The sequence below is a fragment of the Rhinichthys klamathensis genome, unplaced genomic scaffold, assembly GCF_029890125.1.
Source record: "Rhinichthys klamathensis goyatoka isolate OS25496 unplaced genomic scaffold, OSU_Roscu_1.1 h1tg000284l_1, whole genome shotgun sequence".
Taxonomy (NCBI): domain Eukaryota; kingdom Metazoa; phylum Chordata; class Actinopteri; order Cypriniformes; family Leuciscidae; genus Rhinichthys; species Rhinichthys klamathensis.
The window spans coordinates 158,277-185,819 of record NW_026606803.1 but is presented as its reverse complement, the minus strand read 5'-3'; the positions used below and the strand labels follow the sequence as shown (position 1 = coordinate 185,819).

The following is a 27,543-nucleotide window of genomic DNA, read 5'->3' as shown; positions in this document are numbered from 1 at the left end:
TTAACATGAACTAAGATTAATAAATGCTTCAGAAGGATTTATCATTGTTAGTTCGTGAAACTATTTTATAGTAAAGTGTTACCATTAATATTCATAAGAGTGGCTGAGTTTATTTTGTATGAATACTGAGATTTAGACGAAGAAGACTATAAAAATATGTATTAAATGATTTGAGATACATAAGCTATACAAACAGTCTCACCCCCATATATTTATATATTTTATCATAAGAAAATTACTATATTGAAAAAGAATATCAAAATATTGAAAAGGGTATAAAAGTTGGTACATGCACAACTTTCCTTTCTTTGCACATAATATTTTACACTACACGATCATGTTATGGAAGCTTGTTTCTGTCACGGAATAAAAAAGGTAATTGCGACGTAGAGTCACACTTTATTTTAAGGTGTCTTTGTTACACTGTAATTATATATTTGAGTACTGAGTAATATTAAGCAACTATAGGGTAATGGTTAGGAGGAGGGTTAGTTGGATGTAATTACGTATAATTTATAGATATTACTGTAATAAGTGTAATAAGGACACTGTAACATAAAGTGTTACCAAACTCAAAGTCCAAATTGCACTTTTTAATCCGTGGCTTAACCGCTTCCACGCGATGCGCTTTAGTCAGTTTTCCCCTCTTTCCTGCTGTCCCAGTGCGCGCCGGACAAGCGGTCCGTGTTTTCTCTCTCTCTGCTCCTCTTCACCGTGGCGCGCGCGACGGCTTCATCGAAACACATGCTGACGCCGCTGTTCCTCTTGCCCTCTCTCTCCGCTTCCCTGTGCAGATCTTTCCTCCGGTCCACCACGCCGTCCCAGCTCCCCGGCCGCTCGTCCTCCTCGCTCTGCGGCTCCTCCGCTCCTCTCTCCTCGTGCGGTCCGTCCGCCGGCGCCGTGTGTCTGTGCTCGAACTGCTGTCGGAGCGCGAAGGCCGTGAGCTTCGAGTTCTGAGGTTTGGGTGGGACGGCGGGAACCGCTTTGACTTGATTCGCCGAGCGTTTGGGAGCCGTTGATGAGATGCTTTCGTTTTCTTCAGGCTGAATCTCATCCGCTTCGGGATCATCTGGACCTTCTCTTCCTTCAACGCTCTCCTCAATGTTCACCTCGGCAAAACCTTCTGTTTTTACGCTCACGTCCTCCTCAGGGTTTCGCTCATGGTTTTCCACTGAATCTTCCTTTCTCTCATCTTGTTCTCCTTTTACAGGTTCATCCGTTGCATTTTCTTCTTCACATTCTCCACTATTTTCCAGTAAATCTTCCTTTCTCTCATCTTGTTCTCCTTTTACGGTTTCATTCTTTGCATTTTCCTCTTCTTCCTCACATTTTCCAATATTTTCCATTAAATCTTCATTTCTTTCATCTCTTTCTTCTTTTACAGGTTCATCCGTTGCATTTTCCTCTTCTTCCTCACATTTTTCAATATTATCCACTAAATCTTCTTTTCTTTCGTCTTGTTCTCTTTCTTTTACAGATTCATTCTTTGCATTTTCCTCTTCTTCTTCCTCAAATTCTCCAATATTTTCCATTAAATCTTCCCGTCTTTCATCTTGTTCTCCTTTTACAAGTTCATCCTTTGAATTTTCCTCTTCTTCCTCACATTCGCCACTATTATCCACTAAATCTTTTCTTTCATCTTGTTCTCCTTTTACAGTTTCATTCTTTGCATTTTCCTCTTCTTCCTCACATTCTCCACAATTTTCCACTAAATCTTCCTTTCTACCATCTTGTTGTCTTTCCTTTACAGATTCAACCGTTGAATTTTCCTCTTCTTCCTCACGTTCTCCACTATTTTCCACTAAATCTTGTTGTCTTTCCTTTACAGATTCAACCGTTGAATTTTCCTCTTTCTCCTCGCCACTATTTCCCTCCAAATCTTCTCTACTTTCAGTCGCGCTCACTTCTTTCTCATCACTAGATTCTCCAACTGATCCAGTCTTTGCATGTTCTTCATCATCGTCACACTTTCCTTCCCCTGTATCGGCTCTGTTGATGCTGTTCTCACACTCTTTCAACCCTTCTGACTGCGTTTCCTCACTCTTCTCATCCTCAGTCTCTCGCTCGCTCATAATCGCCGTTTGTTTCTCCGATGGTTGATCTCGAGGAGCCAGTGAGATGCAGTCGACAACAGTGAGCTCATTGATCATCACCTCACTGTTACCACGGTAACCGCCAACATCCGCACCTGGAAGCTCATTGGCCGCAGTTTTTTCGGGCTCTGGTGAAGAAGGTATCGAGTCCGGTCCAAAATACGTGTCCTCGTCACTGGCTTCATCTTCCCTTCTGTACACAAACAAAAGGTGTAAAATATTACAGTAGCACTTTATTGTACAGTGTCCTTGTTACCAATGTTACATGTACTTACCAAAGTAATAACAGTAAATTATGCATAATTACATGCAACTAACCCTCAACCAAATCCTAATCCTGGCTACCCTAACCCTATAGTAAGTATGTGTTGTTAAATAATATAACTCAGAGTCAGTACTAAAATATATAATTACACTGTAACAACAACACCTCAAAATAAAGTGTAACCAATATTACACAAGCATTACACATTTGATGTTGTTCCAACTCAACATAAAAGTCTTTGCACCTTGAAACACAAATGGAGACTAGCGGAAGAGATGATAAATTCATATGCTTCAGGTACTTACATCAACGTGTGTTTCTCATTCCCAGCATCCTCTTCTTTCTTGTTTTCATCCGTCTTTAATACACTTGAACTGAGATGAACTGAGTTTTCACTATTGTCTGTCAATGTAGGAGCGGTAGGAATCACGTCTTCCGATTGGTCGGCATCTTTACTGTTCTCTGGAGGAAGTACGTTTTGCATCCCATCTAAGCGTTCTGATTGGTTACTGCAGTGGACCGCTTCATCGCTGCTAGCGGGAGCGTCAGCGGTGGTTTCTGGACCCGACCAAGAGAGACCCTGAAAACACCGACTGGATGGGAGACTGTGACAAAACATGTCCTCATATTCAGACCCTTTATCAGACTCTTCATCATCATCATCATCATCACCAGGGCTGTAGTCGTCGTCTGATGATAATGACAGAGCTGGTAGGAAGGGCCGGGACTTATAAGGCAAACTGTGTGATTTCCCAGGAATAAGCCTGTGTGTCAACGACGGGCTGCTGATTTTGGCTGCCGGTGTTTCAGAGTCATTAGTGCAGTTTTGCAATGAGCATGAAACGGCCCGATTATCCTGGTTTTGATCTTCCTCTTCCTCGTATTCCATTTCAAAACAAGGTGCTTCGACTGAAAACTCCACCTGGCAAACAGAGAGAAAGCGAGACAGACGTCAGATGCAGGAAGAGGAGCATCGAGAGACAATATAAACACAGTTTCAAACAGAAGCCAACAGTATTAAACTTCACATTTTAACTAATTATTCACTACAGGGGGACTTTAACTTATTTTAATGATACTATTTTAATAAATAATGTAAATTAAATGATAATAAATAATAAATCAATTATTTTATTATTAGTGCTGTCTAATCCTAATATAAAAATATGTAAATATATAATATGTGTGCTTTGAAATGTGAAAAAGACAGGACGCTTTTGAATTCCATGGTTTTACGTATCAGAGCATAATAAAAATTATCTGGTCCTTAGCAGGTCTTAAAATGAGGCAAATACAACCTCAGATGAACAACAACACATGACATATCACACGGTGTCATTATTTATTTAACAAAAATAAAGCCAAAATGAAGAAGCCATGAGTGACAAACTAAGTATTGCTGCTTCCTTAGGGATTAAGAAGGTAAGTAGCAGATAAATTAATCATCAGCAAGCGCGTTCACCTCTATAAAAGCCGAAGTTTTGCCAGTTTGCTGGTCTGGAGCCCTCAGATGTGTGTTAAAACAATGCCAAGAGGAAAGACATTAGAAATGATCTTAGAGAAGCGATTGTTGCTGTCATCAATCTAAGAAGGGTTATACGGGCATTTCCAAACAAACTAAAATCCATCATCAACATTCAAGACAGAGGCCAATCTTCCCAGGAGTGGATGTCCCAGCAAATTCGCAAAACACCCGAGAGCTACACCTCAGACTCTACAGGCCTCAGTTAACATGTTAAAAGTTCATAAAAATAAAGTTAGAAAAAGACAGGAGAAGTGTCATGTTTGGAAGGGCGCAGAAGTCGCCAACTTTCTGCAGTCAATAGCTACAGACCTCCAAACTTCGTGTGGCCTTCAGAGTAGCTCAAGAACAGTGCGTAGAGCTTCATGGAATGGGTTTCCATGGCTGACTGGTGTAAAGCGTGGGGTGCAGTGGAGTAAAGCGTGGGGTGCAGTGGTATAAAGCATGGGGTGCAGTGGAGTAAAGCGTGGGATGCAGTGGGGTAAAGCGTGGGGTGCAGTGGAGTAAAGCGGGGGATGCTGTGGTGTAAAACGTGGGGTGCAGTGGTGTAAAGCGTGGGGTGCAGTGGAGTAAAGCGTGGGGTGCAGTGGTATAAAGCGTGGGGTGCAGTGGTGTAAAGCGTGGGGTGCAGTGGTGTAAAGCGTGGGGTGCAGTGGTGTAAAGCGTGGGGTGCAGTGGAGTAAAGCGTGGGGTGCAGTGGTATAAAGCGTGGGGTGCAGTGGTGTAAAGCGTGGGGTGCAGTGGTGTAAAGCGTGGGGTGCAGTGGAGTAAAGCGTGGGGTGCAGTGGTATAAAGCATGGGGTGCAGTGGAGTAAAGCGTGGGGTGCAGTGGAGTAAAGCGTGGGGTGCAGTGGTATAAAGCATGGGGTGCAGTGGAGTAAAGCGTGGGGTGCAGTGGTGTAAAGCGTGGGGTGCAGTGGAGTAAAGCGTGGGGTGCAGTGGTATAAAGCATGGGGTGCAGTGGTGTAAAGCGTGGGATGCAGTGGAGTAAAGCGGGGGATGCTGTGGTGTAAAGCGTGGGGTGCAGTGGTGTAAAGCGTGGGGTGCAGTGGAGTAAAGCGTGGGGTGCAGTGGTATAAAGCGTGGGGTGCAGTGGTGTAAAGCGTGGGGTGCAGTGGTGTAAAGCGTGGGGTGCAGTGGTGTAAAGCGTGGGGTGCAGTGGAGTAAAGCGTGGGGTGCAGTGGTATAAAGCGTGGGGTGCAGTGGTGTAAAGCGTGGGGTGCAGTGGTGTAAAGCGTGGGGTGCAGTGGAGTAAAGCGTGGGGTGCAGTGGTATAAAGCATGGGGTGCAGTGGAGTAAAGCGTGGGATGCAGTGGGGTAAAGCGTGGGGTGCAGTGGAGTAAAGCGTGGGGTGCAGTGGTATAAAGCATGGGGTGCAGTGGAGTAAAGCGTGGGGTGCAGTGGTGTAAAGCGTGGGGTGCAGTGGAGTAAAGCGTGGGGTGCAGTGGTATAAAGCATGGGGTGCAGTGGAGTAAAGCGTGGGGTGCAGTGGTGTAAAGCGTGGGGTGCAGTGGTGTAAAGCGTGGGGTGCAGTGGTATGAAGCGTGGGGTGCAGTGGAGTAAAGCGTGGGATGCAGTGGTGTAAAGCGTGGGGTGCAGTGGAGTAAAGCGTGGGGTGCAGTGGTGTAAAGCGTGGGGTGCAGTGGAGTAAAGCGTGGGGTGCAGTGGTGTAAAGCGTGGGGTGCAGTGGAGTAAAGCGTGGGGTGCAGTGGTGTAAAGCGTGGGATGCAGTGGAGTAAAGCGTGGGGTGCAGTGGTATAAAGCGTGGGGTGCAGTGGAGTAAAGCGTGGGATGCAGTGGTGTAAAGCGTGGGGTGCAGTGGTGTAAAGCGTGGGGTGCAGTGGTGTAAAGCGTGGGATGCAGTAGTGTAAAGCGTGGGGTGCAGTGGAGTAAAGCGTGGGGTGCAGTGGTGTAAAGCGTGGGGTGCAGTGGTGTAAAGCGTGGGATGCAGTAGTGTAAAGCGTGGGGTGCAGTGGAGTAAAGCGTGGGGTGCAGTGGTGTAAAGCGTGGGATGCAGTGGAGTAAAGCGTGGGATGCAGTGGAGTAAAGCGTGGGGTGCAGTGGAGTAAAGCGTGGGATGCAGTGGAGTAAAGCGTGGGATGCAGTGGTGTAAAGCGTGGGATGCAGTGGTGTAAAGCGTGGGATGCAGTGGAGTAAAGCGTGGGATGCAGTGGTGTAAAGGGTGGGATGCAGTGGTGTAAAGCGTGGGATGCAGTGGTGTAAAGCGTGGGATGCAGTGGTGTAAAGCGTGGGATGCAGTGGTGTAAAGCGTGGGATGCAGTGGTGTAAAGCGTGGGATGCAGTGGTGTAAAGCGTGGGATGCAGTGGTGTAAAGCGTGGGATGCAGTGGTATAAAGCATGGGGTGCAGTGGAGTAAAGCGTGGGATGCAGTGGTGTAAAGCGTGGGGTGCAGTGGTGTAAAGTGTGGGGTGCAGTGGTGTAAAGCGTGGGATGCAGTGGTGTAAAGCGTGGGGTGCAGTGGAGTAAAGCGTGGGGTGCAGTGGTGTAAAGCGTGGGATGCAGTGGTGTAAAGCGTGGGACTCAGTGGTGTAAAGCGTGGGATGCAGTGGTGTAAAGCGTGGAGTGCAGTGGAGTAAAGCGTGGGATGCAGTGGTGTAAAGCGTGGGATGCAGTGGAGTAAAGCGTGGGATGCAGTGGAGTAAAGCGTGGGGTGCAGTGGTGTAAAGCGTGGGGTGCAGTGGAGTAAAGCGTGGGATGCAGTGGAGTAAAGCGTGGGGTGCAGTGGTGTAAAGCGTGGGGTGCAGTGGAGTAAAGCGTGGGATGCAGTGGTGTAAAGCGTGGGATGCAGTGGTGTAAAGCGTGGGATGCAGTGGTGTAAAGCGTGGGATGCAGTGGTGTAAAGCGTGGGGTGCAGTGGTGTAAAGCGTGGGATGCAGTGGTGTAAAGCGTGGGATGCAGTGGTGTAAAGCGTGGGATACAGTGGTGTAAAGCGTGGGGTGCAGTGGTGTAAAGCGTGGGATGCAGTGGTGTAAAGCGTGGGATGCAGTGGTGTAAAGCGTGGGATGCAGTGGTGTAAAGCGTGGGATGCAGTGGTGTAAAGCGTGGGATGCAGTGGTGTAAAGCGTGGGATGCAGTGGTGTAAAGCGTGGGGTGCAGTGGTGTAAAGCGTGGGGTGCAGTGGAGTAAAGCGTGGGATGCAGTGGTGTAAAGCGTGGGATGCAGTGGAGTAAAGCGTGGGATGCAGTGGTGTAAAGCGTGGGATGCAGTGGTGTAAAGCGTGGGATGCAGTGGTGTAAAGCGTGGGATGCAGTGGTGTAAAGCGTGCGAGTAAAGCGTGGGATGCAGTGGTGTAAAGCGTGGGATGCAGTGGTGTAAAGCGTGGGATGCAGTGGTGTAAAGCGTGGGATGCAGTGGTGTAAAGCGTGGGATGCAGTGGTGTAAAGCGTGGGATGCAGTGGAGTAAAGCGTGGGATGCAGTGGTGTAAAGCGTGGGATGCAGTGGTGTAAAGCGTGGGATGCAGTGGTGTAAAGCGTGGGATGCAGTGGTGTAAAGCGTGGGATTCAGTGGTGTAAAACGTGGGGTAAAGCGAATCACGCTTCTCTGCCTGGCAATCCGATGGATGAGTCTGGGTTTGGCGTAGTGTTGCACGGTGCACCGATACTTCAAAAGTATCGCGATACTCGGAAATTAAAAACTTCACGATACCTAAATTTATTAGTATCGATACTTCTAAGAATGACCGCGTTCCAGATTTGTAAGAGAGTATTGCATGTTGGTGTGTGCAACGCACGCTTCCAGTGCCTCCCTATGGACGTCTGTGTTTTTCTCCTCATGAGCGTGTGACAGGGCGCGTGAACTGAACGAGCGCAGAGAGAGAGAGAGAGAGAGAGAGCGCGAGAGAGCCCCGGTCGCGCGCGCGCACTCTCTCTCTGCGTAGCCAAGCGAAAGTATAAACAAGGCTTCACCGTCTCTAAACTAAGCGCTGTCTTGCTCTCTCTCTCTCTCTCTCTCTCTCCCTCGCACATATTAATCAAATTAATTTAAAAAATGTTTTCCTGAATTACCGCTAGGAGTAAATTGTGGTAAAATACGTTGCCTTATCTTCTCTGAAAAGCGTTCCGCACATTCAGCTGACATAAACCACACTTTAAATAAACGAAAAAAACTATCCAGTCATGAAATGTTTTCTGTGATGACACAAATCTTGTGGGATGTCCTAACCCCCGGGATAATCACACAACGCGCACACGTCCGATAATGACACGTCCAATTCGTGAACTAATGACTCATTTGAACCGATTCGTTTTAATGAATGGTTAAAACAACTGATCTGTCTGAATCGGTGTATAACTAATCGCTAACACTTTGTAATAAGGTTTCATAAATTACATAAAAAGTAGGCTACAGTTTGCTTACTCAAGTGTAAGTTTTTAAAACAAATAACCCCCCCCCCCCCGACTACTTTTTTCCACACAGTGCTATCAGGAATCGATAAGAGAATCGTTAAAGAATCGGATCGATAAGCAGAATCGTCAGTGGCATTGATATTGATAAAATCTTATGTTTCTTATGATAACTGAGATAATGCTGCTATATTTATTTATTTTTTTACCTTGAATGTCATTGCTCTAATTTATTTTTTATATTTTTCATATTTCATATTTTGTTCAAATGGTTAATATAGCCTATATTCTGTTCATATGTTCATTTATTAGTGTGTTATATGATTAGAATGTTGTCCCAGTTTTAAAATAAAGCACAGCAATGATATTTGAGTGTTTCTCCCTTTTCAGGAAAAGTATCGAAATCGCAATTCTTGACTTGGTATTGGTATCGAAACAATAATTTGGGTATCGTGACAACACTAGTTTGGCGTTTGCCAGGAGAACGGTACTTGCCTGACTGGTTTGTGCCACGTGTAAAGTTTGGTGGAGGGGGGATTATGGTGTGGTTGGGCTCGGCCCTCTAGTTCCAGTGAAAGGAACTCTTAATGCTTCAGCATACCAAGACATTTTGGACAATTTCATGCTCCCAACTTTGTGGGAAGAGTTTGGGGATGTTCCTGTTCCAGCATGACTGTGCACCAGTGCACAAAGCAGGTCCATAAAGACATGGATGAGGAGTTTGGTGTGGAGGAACTGGACTGGCTGGAGTCCTGAGCTCGACCCGATAGAACAGCTTTGGGATGAATTACAGCAGAGACTGAGAGCCAGACCTTCTCGTCCAACATCAGTGCCTGACCTCACTAATGCGCTTCTAGAAGAATGGTAAGAAATTCCCATAAACACACTCCTAAACCTTGTGGAAAGCCTTCCCAGAAGAGTTGAGGCTGTTATAGCTGCAAAGGGTGGGCCAACTCCATATTAAACCCTACAGATTAAGAATGGGATGTCATTCAAATTCATGTGCATGTAGAGGTAGATGTCCCAAAACTTTTCGCAATATTGCTAATATTTATGAAAGAAATTCGAATTTAGCTTTTCAGCCATTTTGACAGCACTACTCAAGAGTGAAATGTGAGGCTGACTGTCCGACAGCTAAAGCTTGGCTGAAAGTGGGTCATGCAACAGGACAACGATCCCAAGAACACTAATAAAATCTACAATAGAACGGCTGAAGAAGAAAAGAATCAAGGTGTTGCACCGGCCCAGTCAATCTGAGGTTGTATTTACCTAGTTTTAAGACCTGCAAAAGACCAGATGATTTTTATTATGTTCTGATGCGTAAAACCACAGAATTCAATGGAGAGTCGTTGTGCTGCTCATGTAGACAGCAGACCCTCACTAGAGAGTAGACAAGCAGCAATGCACACCTGGTTTGAGATGTACACACACCTGGTTTGAAGCACAGTTGTCCATCGAGTCCAAGAACCCAAACGCCTCCTGTAGATCCATTGGAAGGTCCTGGTCTGGAAACTCCATGTCCTCGTAGAAGCGCGGACTGACCGGCGCTGGGAGGTTTCTTCTCATCTCTGTGGGAAAAGGGGGACTTTAAGATTTAAAAAAACAATGTTTTGCATTTTCATAATTTACTATAAAAACACTGCAAAACTAAATTGTGCAAACAATTCAGTGAACGATAATCAGAATATTACCCATGTAATCCTCATCTGGGGCTTCCTCTTTGACTTCTGACATTGGATCTTCTTCCTTCTCCTTCACCGACTCTTGATTCAGAATCTGATCTTCTTTGTCACTCGGTGCGTCTCCTTCTTCTGGGACAGTTTCTTCTTTAATATCCGCCATATTCTTCCCACAATCCACCTGACCTTCTTCTTGGCAACCACTGATTTCTCTTTTACTCTCGTCGTGAACATCATCGTGTTTTCTCGCATCGGTGCTCTTTACGTCCTCGTCTTCCTCCACGGTTTGCTCTCTCTCGCTCCAGCCGCCGTGTAACACACCTAGAGCCAGTCCGGATGTGATGTGAAGAGGGACGGTCACGGAAAAAGGCCCGGAGATGTGGATTCCGGCGCGCCGGTCCGCTTTGCTGGTCATGGCTGGCGATCGGGACACGCCCTGCGACGCCCCCTCGGCCCCGTTGGCTCCGCCCCCAGAGTCCAGACGATTGTACGTTCCCGGAGTCCCTCCGCTCACCATACTGACCTGAGCTCAAAACATGGAGATTGCCATATAAGTTTTGTGTTTCAAGGAGTAGTTCCCTCTAAAATGAAAATTAGCTCATGATTTACTCATCCTCAAGCCATCCTAGGTGTGTATGACATTCTACTTTTAGACGAATAGAATCAGTTATATTCAAAAATGTCCTGGCTCTTCCAAGCTTTATAATCGCAGTGGATTGCAACCAACAGAAAAAAGTGCATCTGTCCATCATAAAAGTGCATCTATCCATCATAAAAGTGCATCTGTCCATCATAAAAGTGCATCTATCCATCATAAAAGTGCATCTATCCATCATAAAAGTGCATCTGTCCATCATAAAAGTGCATCTGTCCATCATAAAAGTGCATCTATCCATGATAAAAGTGCATCTATCCATCATAAAAGTGCATCTGTCCATCATAAAAGTGCATCTGTCCATGATAAAAGTGCATCTGTCCATCATAAAAGTGCATCTGTCCATCATAAAAGTGCATCTGTCCATCATAAAAGTGCATCTGTCCATGATAAAAGTGCATCTATCCATCATAAAAGTGCATCTGTCCATCATAAAAGTGCATATATCCATCATAAAAGTGCATCTATCCATCATAAAAGTGCATCTATCCATCAAAAAAGTGCATCTATCCATCATAAAAGTGCATCTATCCATCAAAAAAGTGCATCTGTCCATCATAAAAGTGCATCTATCCATCATAAAAGTGCATCTGTCCATCATAAAAGTGCATCTGTCCATCATAAAAGTGCATCTATCCATCATAAAAGTGCATCTATCCATCAAAAAAGTGCATCTATCCATGATAAAAGTGCATCTGTCCATCATAAAAGTGCATCTATCCATCATAAAAGTGCATCTATCCATCATAAAAGTGCATCTGTCCATCATAAAAGTGCATCTATCCATGATAAAAGTGCATCTATCCATCATAAAAGTGCATCTATCCATCATAAAAGTGCATCTATCCATCATAAAAGTGCATCTATCCATCATAAAAGTGCATCTATCCATGATAAAACTGCATCTATCCATCATAAAAGTGCATCTATCCATCAAAAAAGTGCATCTATCCATGATAAAAGTGCATCTGTCCATCATAAAAGTGCATCTATCCATCATAAAAGTGCATCTATCCATCATAAAAGTGCATCTGTCCATCATAAAAGTGCATCTATCCATCATAAAAGTGCATCTATCCATCATAAAAGTGCATCTGTCCATCATAAAAGTGCATCTATCCATGATAAAAGTGCATCTATCCATCATAAAAGTGCATCTGTCCATCATAAAAGTGCATCTATCCATGATAAAAGTGCATCTATCCATCATAAAAGTGCATCTGTCCATCATAAAAGTGCATCTGTCCATCATACAAGTGCATCTATCCATCATAAAAGTGCATCTATCCATCATAAAAGTGCATCTAGTCATGATAAAAGTGGATTTATGATGGATAGATGCAGTTTTATGGACTTCAAAACAGCCATTCACTGCCATTATAAAGCTTGGAAGAGCCAGGACATTTATTAACATAACTCTGATTGTATTCGTCTGAAAGAAGAATGTCATACACACCTAGGATGGCTTGAGGATGGGTAAATCATAGGGTCATTTTAATTTTAAAGTGAACTACTCCTTTAATAACAAAATGAAGGAAGTGTCTTGAAAAATAGTTCACAGAATTCATCCTGCTAAGCATGTTTTGGAAAGATTTAAGCTTAATATTTAATTTACCTGTGAATTTTGTGCACTAGAAAAATTATTATTATTATCCTATTTTGGAAAGATTTAGAAACCTTTATTAGTAGAAAACTGAAGTGTACGATAGAAATCTGTGTATTTGATGTGCTTTTTTTATAATCATAATGACAATTTGGAATGTAAAGAACAACATATTATACAATTATTTATTTTGTTAGGAAAATACCATATATACATAAAAAGAAGTGAGCTCAGTGCAAACCAATTTTTTTTTTACATTTTATAAATAACTAAATTATATGTGAATCTTTTGGAACAAACAAAAAAGCGCTAAAAACATGTAATGCTTTGAAAGCACTGGATTTTATGGAATGTTTTTTTATTTTTTTCATTTCCTGGCAGCTGATGTTAAAGATGAACTGAACTGAAATTTGAAAAACGGTGATATAACAGATCTATTGTATTTATTATCATTGGTACAATTATTAAAATGGCAGAATTTGTTAAAAGGGATAAAACTGTAAGTTGAAAATGTTTTTGTTACACGGGCGCCATGTTGGATTTCAACATTCGGCTACGTCACTGGCATGCTAGGCTACTCCGTTGCCAACCAACACCAGCCGAGCAGCCATAGCATGTAAATAGTCTGAGGCTAGCTGACATGGCTGGGGAAACAGAAACCAACAGGTCTAGGGGGGGTTCATACTGTATTGCCCCTGGCTGTAGTAATGAATTGTATAGGGCTAAGGCAGCTGGGGTTACGATACATTTTCACAGGCTACCTTTGACAAGGAAACCAGCCCTCAAGTCAAGGCTAGCTGCCTTTAACTGTCTAGCCCTCCGACAGCCCCTGGATTTCGAGTCTGTAGTGAGCATTTTTAGTGACAGACTATTTAGTAGGCCTCTCGCGATAGTCAATAAATAAATCGCACGACAAAAAAAAAATTAGCTCGATAATTTTTCCGGCCGCGATAATTTCCATTTGCATGCTTGTTTGTTTTCCTCGTCTCTCTCTCTCTCTCTCTACCAAAGAGACTGGATGACAACTCTCGGTTCCTTAGCGTAGGAAGAGTGAACTAGAGCTTATTCTGCCCGAGCGGTATTTCCCGACACTATCCTTGAGACGTGCACTCCCAACGCAATAGAGTGCGGCCGCACGGGACTACATCTGATGGCCGAGACTCCGAGTGCGAGCGCGGGCGCGGGCGGTTATGCACTCACTCTGTGTGTGCGGGTTATAAATAAAACGATTCGCGGGGCTCCCGCAAACTAGAAATATCTATGAATAAAACATAAAAACGAATAGATTTTTATTCATCTGTTGCAGAAAAGCAACAAGAACAACTAAAACAAAATAGAAACGATTTACAGGCCAGAGTTTCTATTCATAACAACGCTATAACATCGCGTTGAGTGATGTAGCCAATCACAGTTATATGTGTTGCTTCTGATGGGCCATTGCGTTCAAGAAATCATTTAAGATAGACTCCCTTTTTGGTATTTATTTAAGTGCATTTTTTGTAACAGAGACTGTTCTCTGCAACAGATTGACTCCGGTGCAGTGTCCATGCTCCGGCAGCTCACACACCCACACCAGTCACTCCGCCCCAAACGATCCTGTGCTGTATGTGGAGCCTGAAACTGATCCTCCATTGGTAGTCAGAAACTACTGGACTGTCCCTCACAGCTTCAAATGCGTAACCCATGCCGTTAAAAGTGCTCATTTTCGTCTGTGTATCAGGACCTGCAGCTGTTGCCTATGCACCTTTGCGTGTCCTACCATGCCAGTGACGTCATCGAAACGGCCAGCGTAACAAGCGCAATTTTTGTGTTGCTTAAAAAAAGCTATATTGATATTTTTAATTAAAATTTTTAGTGTAATTTACTTTTAATTGTCATAAACAACACGTTTTCAACGTCGATTTTTTTCAGTTCAGTTCATCTTTAATGTGAATATGTGAATATGTAATACCTCTTGTTCTCATGGCATTGAATTAATATACTGACCTGAGCTCCGCCCGTCCGCCTGTACGTCACCGCGTATCCGCTAGACACGCCCCCTCCGCCCGAAGCCACGCCCCCGCCGACAGAAGCCACGCCCTCCGAGCTGCCCGAGGCCGAGGGCAAAAGCAGAGGAGGAAGATGAGCTGGAGGATGCTTCGAATCTGAGAGACATGAAAACAAACATGCATAAGGATGCTTCATTACTACACTCACTACCAGTCAAAAGAATTGGAACGGTACGATTTTTAATGTTTTTAAAAGAGTCTCTTCTGCTTATCAAGGCTGCATTTATTTGATTAAAAATAGAAAAAAAAAATTAATATTGTGCAATATTATTACAATTTAAACAGCTGTTTTCTATGTTATTAGTATAGTATATTATTAAATAGTACAGTGTAATTTATTCCGGTGATCAAAGCTGAATTTATTTACTCAAAAATACAGTAAAAATTGTGAAATATTATTCCAATGTAAATCAGCTGTTTTCTATGTGAATATATAGTAGTGTAAGACATTTATAATGTTACAAAAGATTCTATTTCAGATAAACGCTGTAGTTTTGAACTTTCTATTCATTAAAGAATCCTGATAGAAATTGTACACAACTGATTTCAACTCTGATAATAATCATAAATGTTTCTTGAGCATCAGATCCTCATATTAGAGTGATTTCTGAAGGATCATGTGACACTGAAGACTGGAGTAATGATGCTGAAAATCACAGGAATAAATTACACTTTACTGTATATTCACATAGAAAACAGCTGATTTACATTACAAAAATATTTCACATTTTTTCTGGGCTTTTTTGTATTTTTAATCAGATAAATGCAGCCTTGATGAGCAGAAGAGACTCTTTTAAAAACATTAAAAATCTTCCCGATCCCACACGTTTGACTGGTAGTGTGTGTGAGTTCTTGTTAACTGAAACGGTTCTTCATTGTGTGATAAAGCTCCTCGTACCTTCGGCTGGGAACGGGCCGCAGCTCAGCGAGTCCATGCTCTTCGCAGGCCTCAGCGTCGTCTTCTCTTTGTCTGAGCGATGAGATCAAGTGGAGACGAGGAGAAACGAGAGCATTAAAAAGGTGAATAGTTAAATAAAAATAAACCAATAAAACAAAATGGTACAAAAAAAGGGTGACTTTAACCATTGGAAGGACACTATGACAAAGATATCGGTTTCCTGATTCAAACAGTTTTTTTCCCCCATCATGAATACATGATTGACCTGAAGAATTTATTTATTTATATGAAAATAAATTTATATAATATCATGCTCACAAATGGCTCTATTTCAGACGGGCTGCCGCAGTAATTTTTTTAATCGATGAAATTAAACACTAATTTCACATATTATTGTCTTTCAATAATTCAAGCACTTTTCAAGTAGCTCTTCATAGATATGGCTGTTTTCAGGGGTTTCCCAGGACTAGAATTTCAAATATTCTAAATTCAGAAGTTTAAGCACCTTGTAGGAACCCTGAGCAAAAAGCCCCGCAGTCGCATCTGCAGTTCGGGAGGTTTGCGCTCGTACCTTTAGGACAGTATTTGCTCTTCTTGCGGGGATCGTGGAGTCTCCCGCCCAGATTAAAGATGGATTTCCACTTCCTTCCTTTGAGGGAGCCCTTCCTCCTGAACACACACACACACACACGTGTGCACACACACACACACAGACGCACGCACACACACACGTGTTGTTAATGTTTACATCAAAGTATATAGCTATATATTATCCTCAAAATCATGATTATTGAACTTTTAGGCATCTTTGGCATAGTTTTCTCAACTCTTGATGCGAGTGATGTTACACACTGGGTAAAAAATAAAAATAAAAAGAACATGAAATGAAACGTGATTGTGTTAATATCACATACTTTATTAGCCTGGTTAAAACCAGAGCATTCTCAGTTGTAACTGAGTTATGGTCTGGCAAAGCGTCATAGACAAATCATTTCCAGAGGGGCATCACCAACGGAGTCGCGGATAGAGCTAAACCCAATCAGAGCGATGAAGGAGATGACGTATGCAGAGCGGCGGAGAAACATCTCCGAGTGTTGTTCTTTGCTCGGTTTTTAACTAAAAGGAAACGTTCAAATGGCTTAAAACAGACGCGATAGCTGATTGGAACGAGTGATGTTCGACGGCGGCATCAATCTTTGTAATGTAGGCTACAAAATCTGCTTCAAAACCCCAGCGCTGTCGTCATCGTGTAAAGCCCGCCCCAACGCTTCTGATTGGTGCCGCGATTTCGACGGATTGGAAATGGCCTTGAATGAGCTCTTTGCCAGACTAACTTTCAGAGCAAATCTAAATTTGCCGGAAGTTGTCTGGGTTTTCCCAGGCTAATACTTTATAGTAGTGATGCTATACTTGGGTTAATAAAATAAAATAAATAATTAAAAAATAATAAAAATAACATGAAAAAATTAATTAAAATATTAAATAACATAAAATAACATGAAATTAAATTTAATAGAAAATAAAATAGATTGGGGATGCATAAAATATAATACAAAGAGCATGAAATAAAATAAAAAATAACATGAAATAGAAAATAAAATTGATTGGGAATGCTTAACATAAAATACAAAGAGCATGAAATAAAATAAAATAAAATAGTAAATTAACTTGATTGGGGATGCACTAATGTTAATCTCACATACTTTATAAGTGCTGCTACACTTGGGTTAATAAAATAAAATAATTAATTTTAAAATGTTTAAAAATAAAAATAACATGAAAAAATAAATAAATAAATAACATAAAAATTAAATTAAATGGAAAACAAACTTGATTGGGGATGCAAAAAATAAAACAAATATAGCATGAAATAAAATAAAAAATAACATGTAATAGAAAATAATCTTGATTGGGGATGCATAAAATAAAATAAATATAAAATTAATTAATTCATTAATTAAAAAATAATAAAAATAACATGAAAAATTGTATTAAAATATTAAATAAAATAAAATAATATGAAATTAAATTAAATAGAAAATAAAATAGATTGGGGATGCATAAAATAAAATAAATATAGCATGAAATAAAATAAAATAAAAAATATGATGAAATAGAAAACAATCTTGATTGGGGATGCATAAAATAAAATAAATATAAAATGAATTAATTAATTTAAAGAAAGAAAGAAAAAAAGGCAGTGCCGTTCTCCTTTTGGAGCACTAGATGGCCACCGCAACACCGTGTTAAACCACTTTAAATGGTTGGAAAGCATGGATACTCCGCTTCACCATCACTGCTCTATAATAACGATATGGAGATGCTCCTACTTGTCAGTGCCGTCGATGATGGCGTGGTAGGAGCGCATGGCTGGAGGCCCGTCTCCGGGACTGAGGTTCCCCGGGCAGTGCAGAGGGAGAGACTTGAAGAAGTGGTCGTCCCCGGACAGAACCGAGGGAGACGGGAGAGACTTCCGGCGCTCCACCGTCAATCCTGCGGTACATCAGGAAACATCACTCACACACTTCCTCCACAGCAAACATCACTCACACACTTCCTCCTCAGCAAACATCACTCACACACTTCCTCCTCAGCAAACATCACTCACACACTTCCTCCTCAGCAAACATCACTCACACACTTCCTCCACAGCAAACATCACTCACACACTTCCTCCTCAGCAAACATCACTCACACACTTCCTCCACAGCAAACATCACTCACACACTTCCTCCTCAGCAAACATCACTCGCACACTTCCTCCTCAGCAAACATCACTCGCACACTTCCTCCTCAGCAAACATCACTCGCACACTTCCTCCTCAGCAAACATCACTCACACACTTCCTCCACAGCAAACATCACTCACACACTTCCTCCTCAGCAAACATCACTCACACACTTCCTCCACAGCAAACATCACTCACACACTTCCTCCTCAGCAAACATCACTCACACACTTCCTCCACAGCAAACATCACTCACACACTTCCTCCTCAGCAAACATCACTCGCACACTTCCTCCTCAGCAAACATCACTCGCACACTTCCTCCTCAGCAAACATCACTCGCACACTTCCTCCTCAGCAAACATCACTCACACACTTCCTCCTCAGCAAACATCACTCACACACTTCCTCCTCAGCAAACATCACTCACACACTTCCTCCTCAGCAAACATCACTCGCGCACTTCCTCCTCAGCAAACATCACTCACGCACTTCCTCCTCAGCAAACATCACTCACACACTTCCTCCTCAGCAAACATCACTCACACACTTCCTCCTCAGCAAACATCACTCGCGCACTTCCTCCTCAGCAAACATCACTCACGCACTTCCTCCTCAGCAAACATCACTCACACACTTCCTCCTCAGCAAACATCACTCACACACTTCCTCCTCAGCAAACATCACTCACACACTTCCTCCACAGCAAACATCACTCACACACTTCCTCCTCAGCAAACATCACTCACACACTTCCTCCTCAGCAAACATCACTCACACACTTCCTCCTCAGCAAACATCACTCACACACTTCCTCCACAGCAAACATCACTCACACACTTCCTCCTCAGCAAACATCACTCACACACTTCCTCCTCAGCAAACATCACTCACACACTTCCTCCTCAGCAAACATCACTCGCGCACTTCCTCCTCAGCAAACATCACTCACGCACTTCCTCCTCAGCAAACATCACTCACACACTTTCTCCTCAGCAAACATCACTCACACACTTCCTCCACACCAAACATCACTCACACACTTCCTCCTCAGCAAACATCACTCACACACTTCCTCCACAGCAAACATCACTCACACACTTCCTCCTCAGCAAACATCACTCGCACACTTCCTCCTCAGCAAACATCACTCGCACACTTCCTCCTCAGCAAACATCACTCGCACACTTCCTCCTCAGCAAACATCAGTCACACACTTCCTCCTCAGCAAACATCAGTCACACACTTCCTCCTCAGCAAACATCACTCACACACTTCCTCCTCAGCAAACATCAATCGCGCACTTCCTCCTCAGCAAACATCACTCACGCACTTCCTCCTCAGCAAACATCACTCACACACTTCCTCCTCAGCAAACATCACTCACACACTTCCTCCTCAGCAAACATCACTCACACTCTTCCTCCTCAGCAAACATCACTCACACTCTTCCTCCTCAGCAAACATCACTCACACACTTCCTCCTCAGCAAACATCACTCACACACTTCCTCCTCAGCAAACATCACTCACACACTTCCTCCTCAGCAAACATCACTCACACACTTCCTCCTCAGCAAACATCACTCACACACTTCCTCCTCAGCAAACATCACTCACACACTTCCTCATCAGCAAACATCACTTACACACTTCCTCCTCAGCAAACATCACTCACACACTTCCTCCTCAGCAAACATCACTCACGCACTTCCTCCTCAGCAAACATCACTCACGCACTTCCTCCTCAGGAAACATCACTCACACGCTTCCTCCTCAGCAAACATCACTCACACACTTCCTCCTCAGCAAACATCACTCACACACTTCCTCCTCAGCAAACATCACTCACACACTTCCTCATCAGCAAACATCACTTACACACTTCCTCCTCAGCAAACATCACTCACACACTTCCTCCTCAGCAAACATCACTCACGCACTTCCTCCTCAGCAAACATCACTCACGCACTTCCTCCTCAGGAAACATCACTCACACGCTTCCTCCTCAGCAAACATCACTCAATCACTCGCACACTTCCTCCTCAGCAAACATCACTCGCACACTTCCTCCTCAGCAAACATCACTCACACACTCACACGCTTCCTCCTCAGCAAACATCACTCACACGCTTCCTCCTCGGCAAACATCACTCACACGCTTCCTCCTCGGCAAACATCACTCACACGCTTCCTCCTCAGCAAACATCACTCACACGCTTCCTCCTCAGCAAACATCACTCACACGCTTCCTCCTCAGCAAACATCACTCACACGCTTCCTCATCAGCAAACATCACTCACACGCTTCCTCCTCAGCAAACATCACTCACACACTTCCTCCTCAGCAAACATCACTCACACACTTCCTCCTCAGCAAACATCACTCGCACACTTCCTCCTCAGCAAACATCACTCGCACACTTCCTCCTCAGCAAACATCACTCACACACTTCCTCCTCAGCAAACATCACTCACACGCTTCCTCCTCAGCAAACATCACTCGCACACTTCCTCCTCAGCAAACATCACTCACACACTTCCTCCTCAGCAAACATCACTCACACACTTCCTCCTCAGCAAACATCACTCACACACTTCCTCCTCAGCAAACATCACTCGCACACTTCCTCCTCAGCAAACATCACTCGCACACTTCCTCCTCAGCAAACATCAATCACACACTTCCTCCTCAGCAAACATCACTCACACGCTTCCTCCTCAGCAAACATCACTCACACGCTTCCTCCTCAGCACCCATCACTCACACACTTCCTCCTCAGGAAACATCACTCACACACTTCCTCCTCAGCAAACATCACTCACACACTTCCTCCTCAGCAAACATCACTCACACACTTCCTCCTCAGCAAACATCACTCACGCACTTCCTCCTCAGCAAACATCACTCACACACTTCCTCCTCAGCAAACATCACTCACACGCTTCCTCCTCAGCACCCATCACTCACACGCTTCCTCCTCAGCAAACATCACTCACACGCTTCCTCCTCAGCAAACATCACTCACACACTTTCTCCTCAGGAAACATCACTCACACACTTCCTCCTCAGCAAACATCACTCACACACTTCCTCATCAGCAAACATCACTCACACGCTTTCTCCTCAGCAAACATCACTCACACACTTCCTCCTCAGCAAACATCACTCACACACTTCCTCATCAGCAAACATCACTCACACACTTCCTCCTCAGCAAACATCACTCACACGCTTCCTCCTCAGCACCCATCACTCACACACTTCCTCCTCAGCAAACATCAATCACACACTTCCTCCTCAGCAAACATCACTCACACGCTTCCTCCTCAGCACCCATCACTCACACGCTTCCTTCTCAGCACCCATCACTCACACACTTCCTCCTTAGCAAACATCACTCACACGCTTCCTCCTCAGCAAACATCACTCACACGCTTTCTCCTCAGGAAACATCACTCACACACTTCCTCCTCAGCAAACATCACTCACACACTTCCTCATCAGCAAACATCACTCACACGCTTCCTCCTCAGCAAACATCACTCACACGCTTTCTCCTCAGCAAACATCACTCACACACTTCCTCCTCAGCAAACATCACTCACACACTTCCTCATCAGCAAACATCACTCACACGCTTCCTCCTCAGCAAACATCACTCACACGCTTCCTCCTCAGCACCCATCACTCACACACTTCCTCCTCAGCAAACATCACTCACACGCTTCCTCCTCAGCAAACATCACTCACACGCTTTCTCCTCAGCAAACATCACTCACACACTTCCTCCTCAGCAAACATCACCCACACACTTCCTCCTCAGCAAACATCACTCACACGCTTCCTCCTCAGCAAACATCACTCACACGCTTTCTCCTCAGCAAACATCACTCACACACTTCCTCCTCAGCAAACATCACTCACACACTTCCTCATCAGCAAACATCACTCACACACTTCCTCATCAGCAAACATCACTCACACACTTCCTCCTCAGCAAACATCACTCACACGCTTCCTCCTCAGCAAACATCACTCACACACTTCCTCCACAGCAAACATCACTCACACACTTCCTCCTCAGCAAACATCACTCACACACTTCCTCCTCAGCAAACATCACTCACACACTTCCTCCTCAGCAAACATCACTCACACACTTCCTCCTCAGCAAACATCACTCACACGCTTCCTCCTCAGCAAACATCACTCACACACTTCCTCCTCAGCAAACATCACTCACACACTTCCTCATCAGCAAACATCACTCACACGCTTCCTCCTCAGCAAACATCGCTCACACACTTCCTCCTCAGGAAACATCACCCACACACTTCCTCCTCAGCAAACATCACTCACACGCTTCCTCCTCAGCAAACATCACTCGCACACTTCCTCCTCAGCAAACATCACTCGCACACTTCCTCCTCAGCAAACATCACTCACACACTTCCTCCTCAGCAAACATCACTCACACGCTTCCTCCTCAGGAAACATCACTCACACGCTTCCTCCTCAGCAAACATCACTCACACGCTTCCTCCTCAGCAAACATCACTCACACACTTCCTCATCAGCAAACATCACTCACACGCTTCCTCCTCAGCAAACATCACTCACACGCTTCCTCCTCAGCAAACATCACTCACACGCTTCCTCCTCAGCAAACATCACTCACACACTTCCTCCTCAGGAAACATCACTCACACACTTCCTCCTCAGCAAACATCACTCACACACTTCCTCCTCAGCAAACATCACTCACACACTTCCTCCTCAGCAAACATCACTCACACACTTCCTCCTCAGCAAACATCACTCACACACTTCCTCCTCAGCAAACATCACTCACACACTTCCTCCTCAGCAAACATCACTCACACACTTCCTCCTCAGCAAACATCACTCACACACTTCCTCCTCAGCAAACATCACTCACACGCTTCCTCCTCAGCAAACATCACTCACACGCTTCCTCCTCAGCAAACATCACTCACACACTTCCTCATCAGCAAACATCACTCACACGCTTCCTCCTCAGCAAACATCACTCACACACTTCCTCCTCAGCAAACATCAATCACACACTTCCTCCTCAGCAAACATCACTCACACGCTTCCTCCTCAGGAAACATCACTCACACACTTCCTCCTCAGCAAACATCACTCACACACTTCCTCCTCAGCAAACATCACTCACACACTTCCTCCTCAGCAAACATCACTCACACACTTCCTCCTCAGCAAACATCACTCACACACTTCCTCATCAGCAAACATCACTCACACACTTCCTCCACGGCAAACATCACACACACGCTTCCTCCTCAGCAAACATCACTCGCACACTTCCTCCTCAGCAAACATCACTCGCACACTTCCTCCTCAGCAAACATCACTCACACACTTACTCCTCAGCAAACATCACTCACACACTTCCTCCTCAGCAAACATCACTCACACACTTCCTCCTCAGCAAACATCACTCACACACTTCCTCCTCAGCAAACATCACTCACACACTTCCTCATCAGCAAACATCACTCACACACTTCCTCCTCAGCAAACATCACTCACACACTTCCTCCTCAGCAAACATCACTCACACACTTCCTCCTCAGCAAACATCACTCACACACTTCCTCCTCAGCAAACATCACTCACACACTTCCTCATCAGCAAACATCACTCACACACTTCCTCCACGGCAAACATCACACACACGCTTCCTCCTCAGCAAACATCACTCGCACGCTTCCTCCTCAGCAAACATCACTCACACGCTTCCTCCTCAGCAAACATCACTCACACACTTCCTCATCAGCAAACATCACTCACACGCTTCCTCCTCAGCAAACATCACTCACACACTTCCTCCTCAGCAAACATCAATCACACACTTCCTCCTCAGCAAACATCACTCACACGCTTCCTCCTCAGGAAACATCACTCACACACTTCCTCCTCAGCAAACATCACTCACACACTTCCTCCTCAGCAAACATCACTCACACACTTCCTCCTCAGCAAACATCACTCACACACTTCCTCCTCAGCAAACATCACTCACACACTTCCTCATCAGCAAACATCACTCACACACTTCCTCCACGGCAAACATCACACACACGCTTCCTCCTCAGCAAACATCACTCGCACACTTCCTCCTCAGCAAACATCACTCGCACACTTCCTCCTCAGCAAACATCACTCACACACTTACTCCTCAGCAAACATCACTCACACACTTCCTCCTCAGCAAACATCACTCACACACTTCCTCCTCAGCAAACATCACTCACACACTTCCTCCTCAGCAAACATCACTCACACACTTCCTCCTCAGCAAACATCACTCACACACTTCCTCCTCAGCAAACATCACTCACACACTTCCTCATCAGCAAACATCACTCACACACTTCCTCCTCAGCAAACATCACACACACACTTCCTCCTCAGCAAACATCACACACACACTTCCTCAGCAAACATCACTCGCACACTTCCTCCTCAGCAAACATCACTCACACACTTCCTCCTCAGCAAACATCACTCACACACTTCCTCCTCAGCAAACATCACTCACACACTTCCTCCTTAGGAAACATCACTCACACACTTCCTCCTCAGCAAACATCACTCACACACTTCCTCCTCAGCAAACATCACACACTTCCTCCTCAGCAAACATCACTCACACACTTCCTCCTCAGGAAACATCACTCACACACTTCCTCCTCAGCAAACATCACTCACACACTTCCTCCTCAGCAAACATCACTCACACACTTCCTCCTCAGCAAACATCACTCACACGCTTTCTCCTCAGCAAACATCACTCACACACTTCCTCCTCAGCAAACATCACTCACACACTTCCTCCTCAGGAAACATCACTCACACACTTCCTCCTCAGCAAACATCCCTCACACACTTCCTCCTCAGCAAACATCACTCACACACTTCCTCCTCAGCAAACATCACTCACACACTTCCTCCTCAGCAAACATCACTCACACACTTCCTTCTCAGGAAACATCACTCACACACTTCCTCCTCAGGAAACATCACTCACACGCTTCCTCCTCAGCAAACATCACTCACACGCTTCCTCCTCAGCAAACATCACTCACACACTTCCTCCTCAGCAAACATCACTCACACACTTCCTCCTCAGCAAACATCACTCACACGCTTCCTCCTCAGCAAACATCACTCACACTCTTCCTCCTCAGCAAACATCACTCACACACTTCCTCCTCAGCAAACATCACTCACACACTTCCTCCTCAGCAAACATCACTCACACACTTCCTCCTCAGCAAACATCACTCACACACTTCCTCCTCAGCAAACATCACTCACACACTTCCTCATCAGCAAACATCACTCACACACTTCCTCCTCAGCAAACATCACTCACACACTTCCTCCTCAGGAAACATCACTCACACACTTCCTCCTCAGGAAACATCACTCACACACTTCCTCCTCAGCAAACATCACTCACACGCTTCCTCCTCAGCAAACATCACTCACACGCTTCCTCCTCAGCAAACATCACTCACACACTTCCTCCTCAGCAAACATCACTCACACACTTCCTCCTCAGCAAACATCACTCACACACTTCCTCCTCAGCAAACATCACTCACACACTTCCTCCTCAGCAAACATCACTCACACACTTCCTCCTCAGCAAACATCACTCACACACTTCCTCCTCAGCAAACATCACTCACACACTTCCTCCTCAGCAAACATCACTCACACACTTCCTCCTCAGCAAACATCACTCACACACTTCCTCCTCAGCAAACATCACTCACACGCTTCCTCCTCAGGAAACATCACTCACACACTTCCTCCTCAGCAAACATCACTCACACGCTTCCTCCTCAGCAAACATCACTCACACGCTTCCTCCTCAGGAAACATCACTCACACACTTCCTCCTCAGCAAACATCACTCACACGCTTCCTCCTCAGCAAACATCACTCACACACTTCCTCCTCAGCAAACATCACTCACACACTTCCTCCTCAGCAAACATCACTCACACACTTCCTCCTCAGGAAACATCACTCACACACTTCCTCCTCAGCAAACATCACTCACACGCTTCCTCCTCAGCAAACATCACTCACACACTTCCTCCTCAGCAAACATCACTCACACACTTCCTCCTCAGCAAACATCACTCACACACTTCCTCCTCAGCAAACATCACTCACACACTTCCTCCTCAGCAAACATCACTCACACACTTCCTCCTCAGCAAACATCACTCACACACTTCCTCCTCAGCAAACATCACTCACACACTTCCTCCTCAGCAAACATCACTCACACACTTCCTCATCAGCAAACATCACTCACACACTTCCTCCTCAGCAAACATCACTCACACACTTCCTCCTCAGGAAACATCACTCACACACTTCCTCCTCAGCAAACATCACTCACACGCTTCCTCCTCAGCAAACATCACTCACACACTTCCTCCTCAGCAAACATCACTCACACACTTCCTCCTCAGCAAACATCACTCACACACTTCCTCCTCAGCAAACATCACTCACACACTTCCTCCTCAGCAAACATCACTCACACACTTCCTCCTCAGCAAACATCACTCACACACTTCCTCCTCAGCAAACATCACTCACACACTTCCTCCTCAGCAAACATCACTCACACGCTTCCTCCTCAGCAAACATCACTCACACACTTCCTCCTCAGGAAACATCACTCACACACTTCCTCCTCAGCAAACATCACTCACACGCTTCCTCCTCAGCAAACATCACTCACACGCTTCCTCCTCAGGAAACATCACTCACACACTTCCTCCTCAGGAAACATCACTCACACACTTCCTCCTCAGCAAACATCACTCACACACTTCCTCCTCAGCAAACATCACTCACACACTTCCTCCTCAGCAAACATCACTCACACACTTCCTCCTCAGGAAACATCACTCACACGCTTCCTCCTCAGCAAACATCACTCACACGCTTCCTCCTCAGCAAACATCACTCACACACTTCCTCCTCAGGAAACATCACTCACACACTTCCTCCTCAGCAAACATCACTCACACACTTCCTCCTCAGCAAACATCACTCACACACTTCCTCCTCAGCAAACATCACTCACACACTTCCTCATCAGCAAACATCACTCACACACTTCCTCCTCAGCAAACATCACTCACACGCTTCCTCCTCAGCAAACATCACTCACACACTTCCTCCTCAGCAAACATCACTCACACACTTCCTCCTCAGCAAACATCACTCACACACTTCCTCCTCAGCAAACATCACTCACACACTTCCTCCTCAGCAAACATCACTCACACACTTCCTCCTCAGCAAACATCACTCACACACTTCCTCCTCAGCAAACATCACTCACACACTTCCTCATCAGCAAACATCACTCACACACTTCCTCCTCAGCAAACATCACTCACACACTTCCTCCTCAGCAAACATCACTCACACACTTCCTCCTCAGCAAACATCACTCACACACTTCCTCCTCAGCGCTTCGGTCTCGCCTTCCAGCACTAACGTCTAAACACTGTTAAATCAAGACACATTTACTGGAGAAGAACAAACACTGAAGATATTAAGTCTGGAAAATGTATAAAAATGAGTTTGAGCTTAAAA

General features: G+C 44.7%; 1 protein-coding gene across 1 annotated transcript in view; it reads right to left on the bottom strand.

Moving 5' to 3' along the window:
* Nucleotides 1–629: 629 nt before the first annotated feature.
* Nucleotides 630–27,543, bottom strand: part of si:dkeyp-68b7.12 (rho GTPase-activating protein 30) — a 37,470-nt gene continuing 10,556 nt past the window's right edge. Inside the window, exons 7-15 of the mRNA XM_056269601.1 lie at nucleotides 17,459–17,621; nucleotides 15,700–15,797; nucleotides 15,129–15,200; nucleotides 14,169–14,326; nucleotides 9,937–10,447; nucleotides 9,677–9,813; nucleotides 2,664–3,280; nucleotides 1,803–2,286; nucleotides 630–1,271 (exon numbers count right to left, since the gene is read on the bottom strand). Coding sequence (XP_056125576.1) covers nucleotides 630–1,271; nucleotides 1,803–2,286; nucleotides 2,664–3,280; nucleotides 9,677–9,813; nucleotides 9,937–10,447; nucleotides 14,169–14,326; nucleotides 15,129–15,200; nucleotides 15,700–15,797; nucleotides 17,459–17,621 — 2,882 coding nt within the window. The remainder of the gene's footprint in view (nucleotides 1,272–1,802; nucleotides 2,287–2,663; nucleotides 3,281–9,676; nucleotides 9,814–9,936; nucleotides 10,448–14,168; nucleotides 14,327–15,128; nucleotides 15,201–15,699; nucleotides 15,798–17,458; nucleotides 17,622–27,543) is intronic.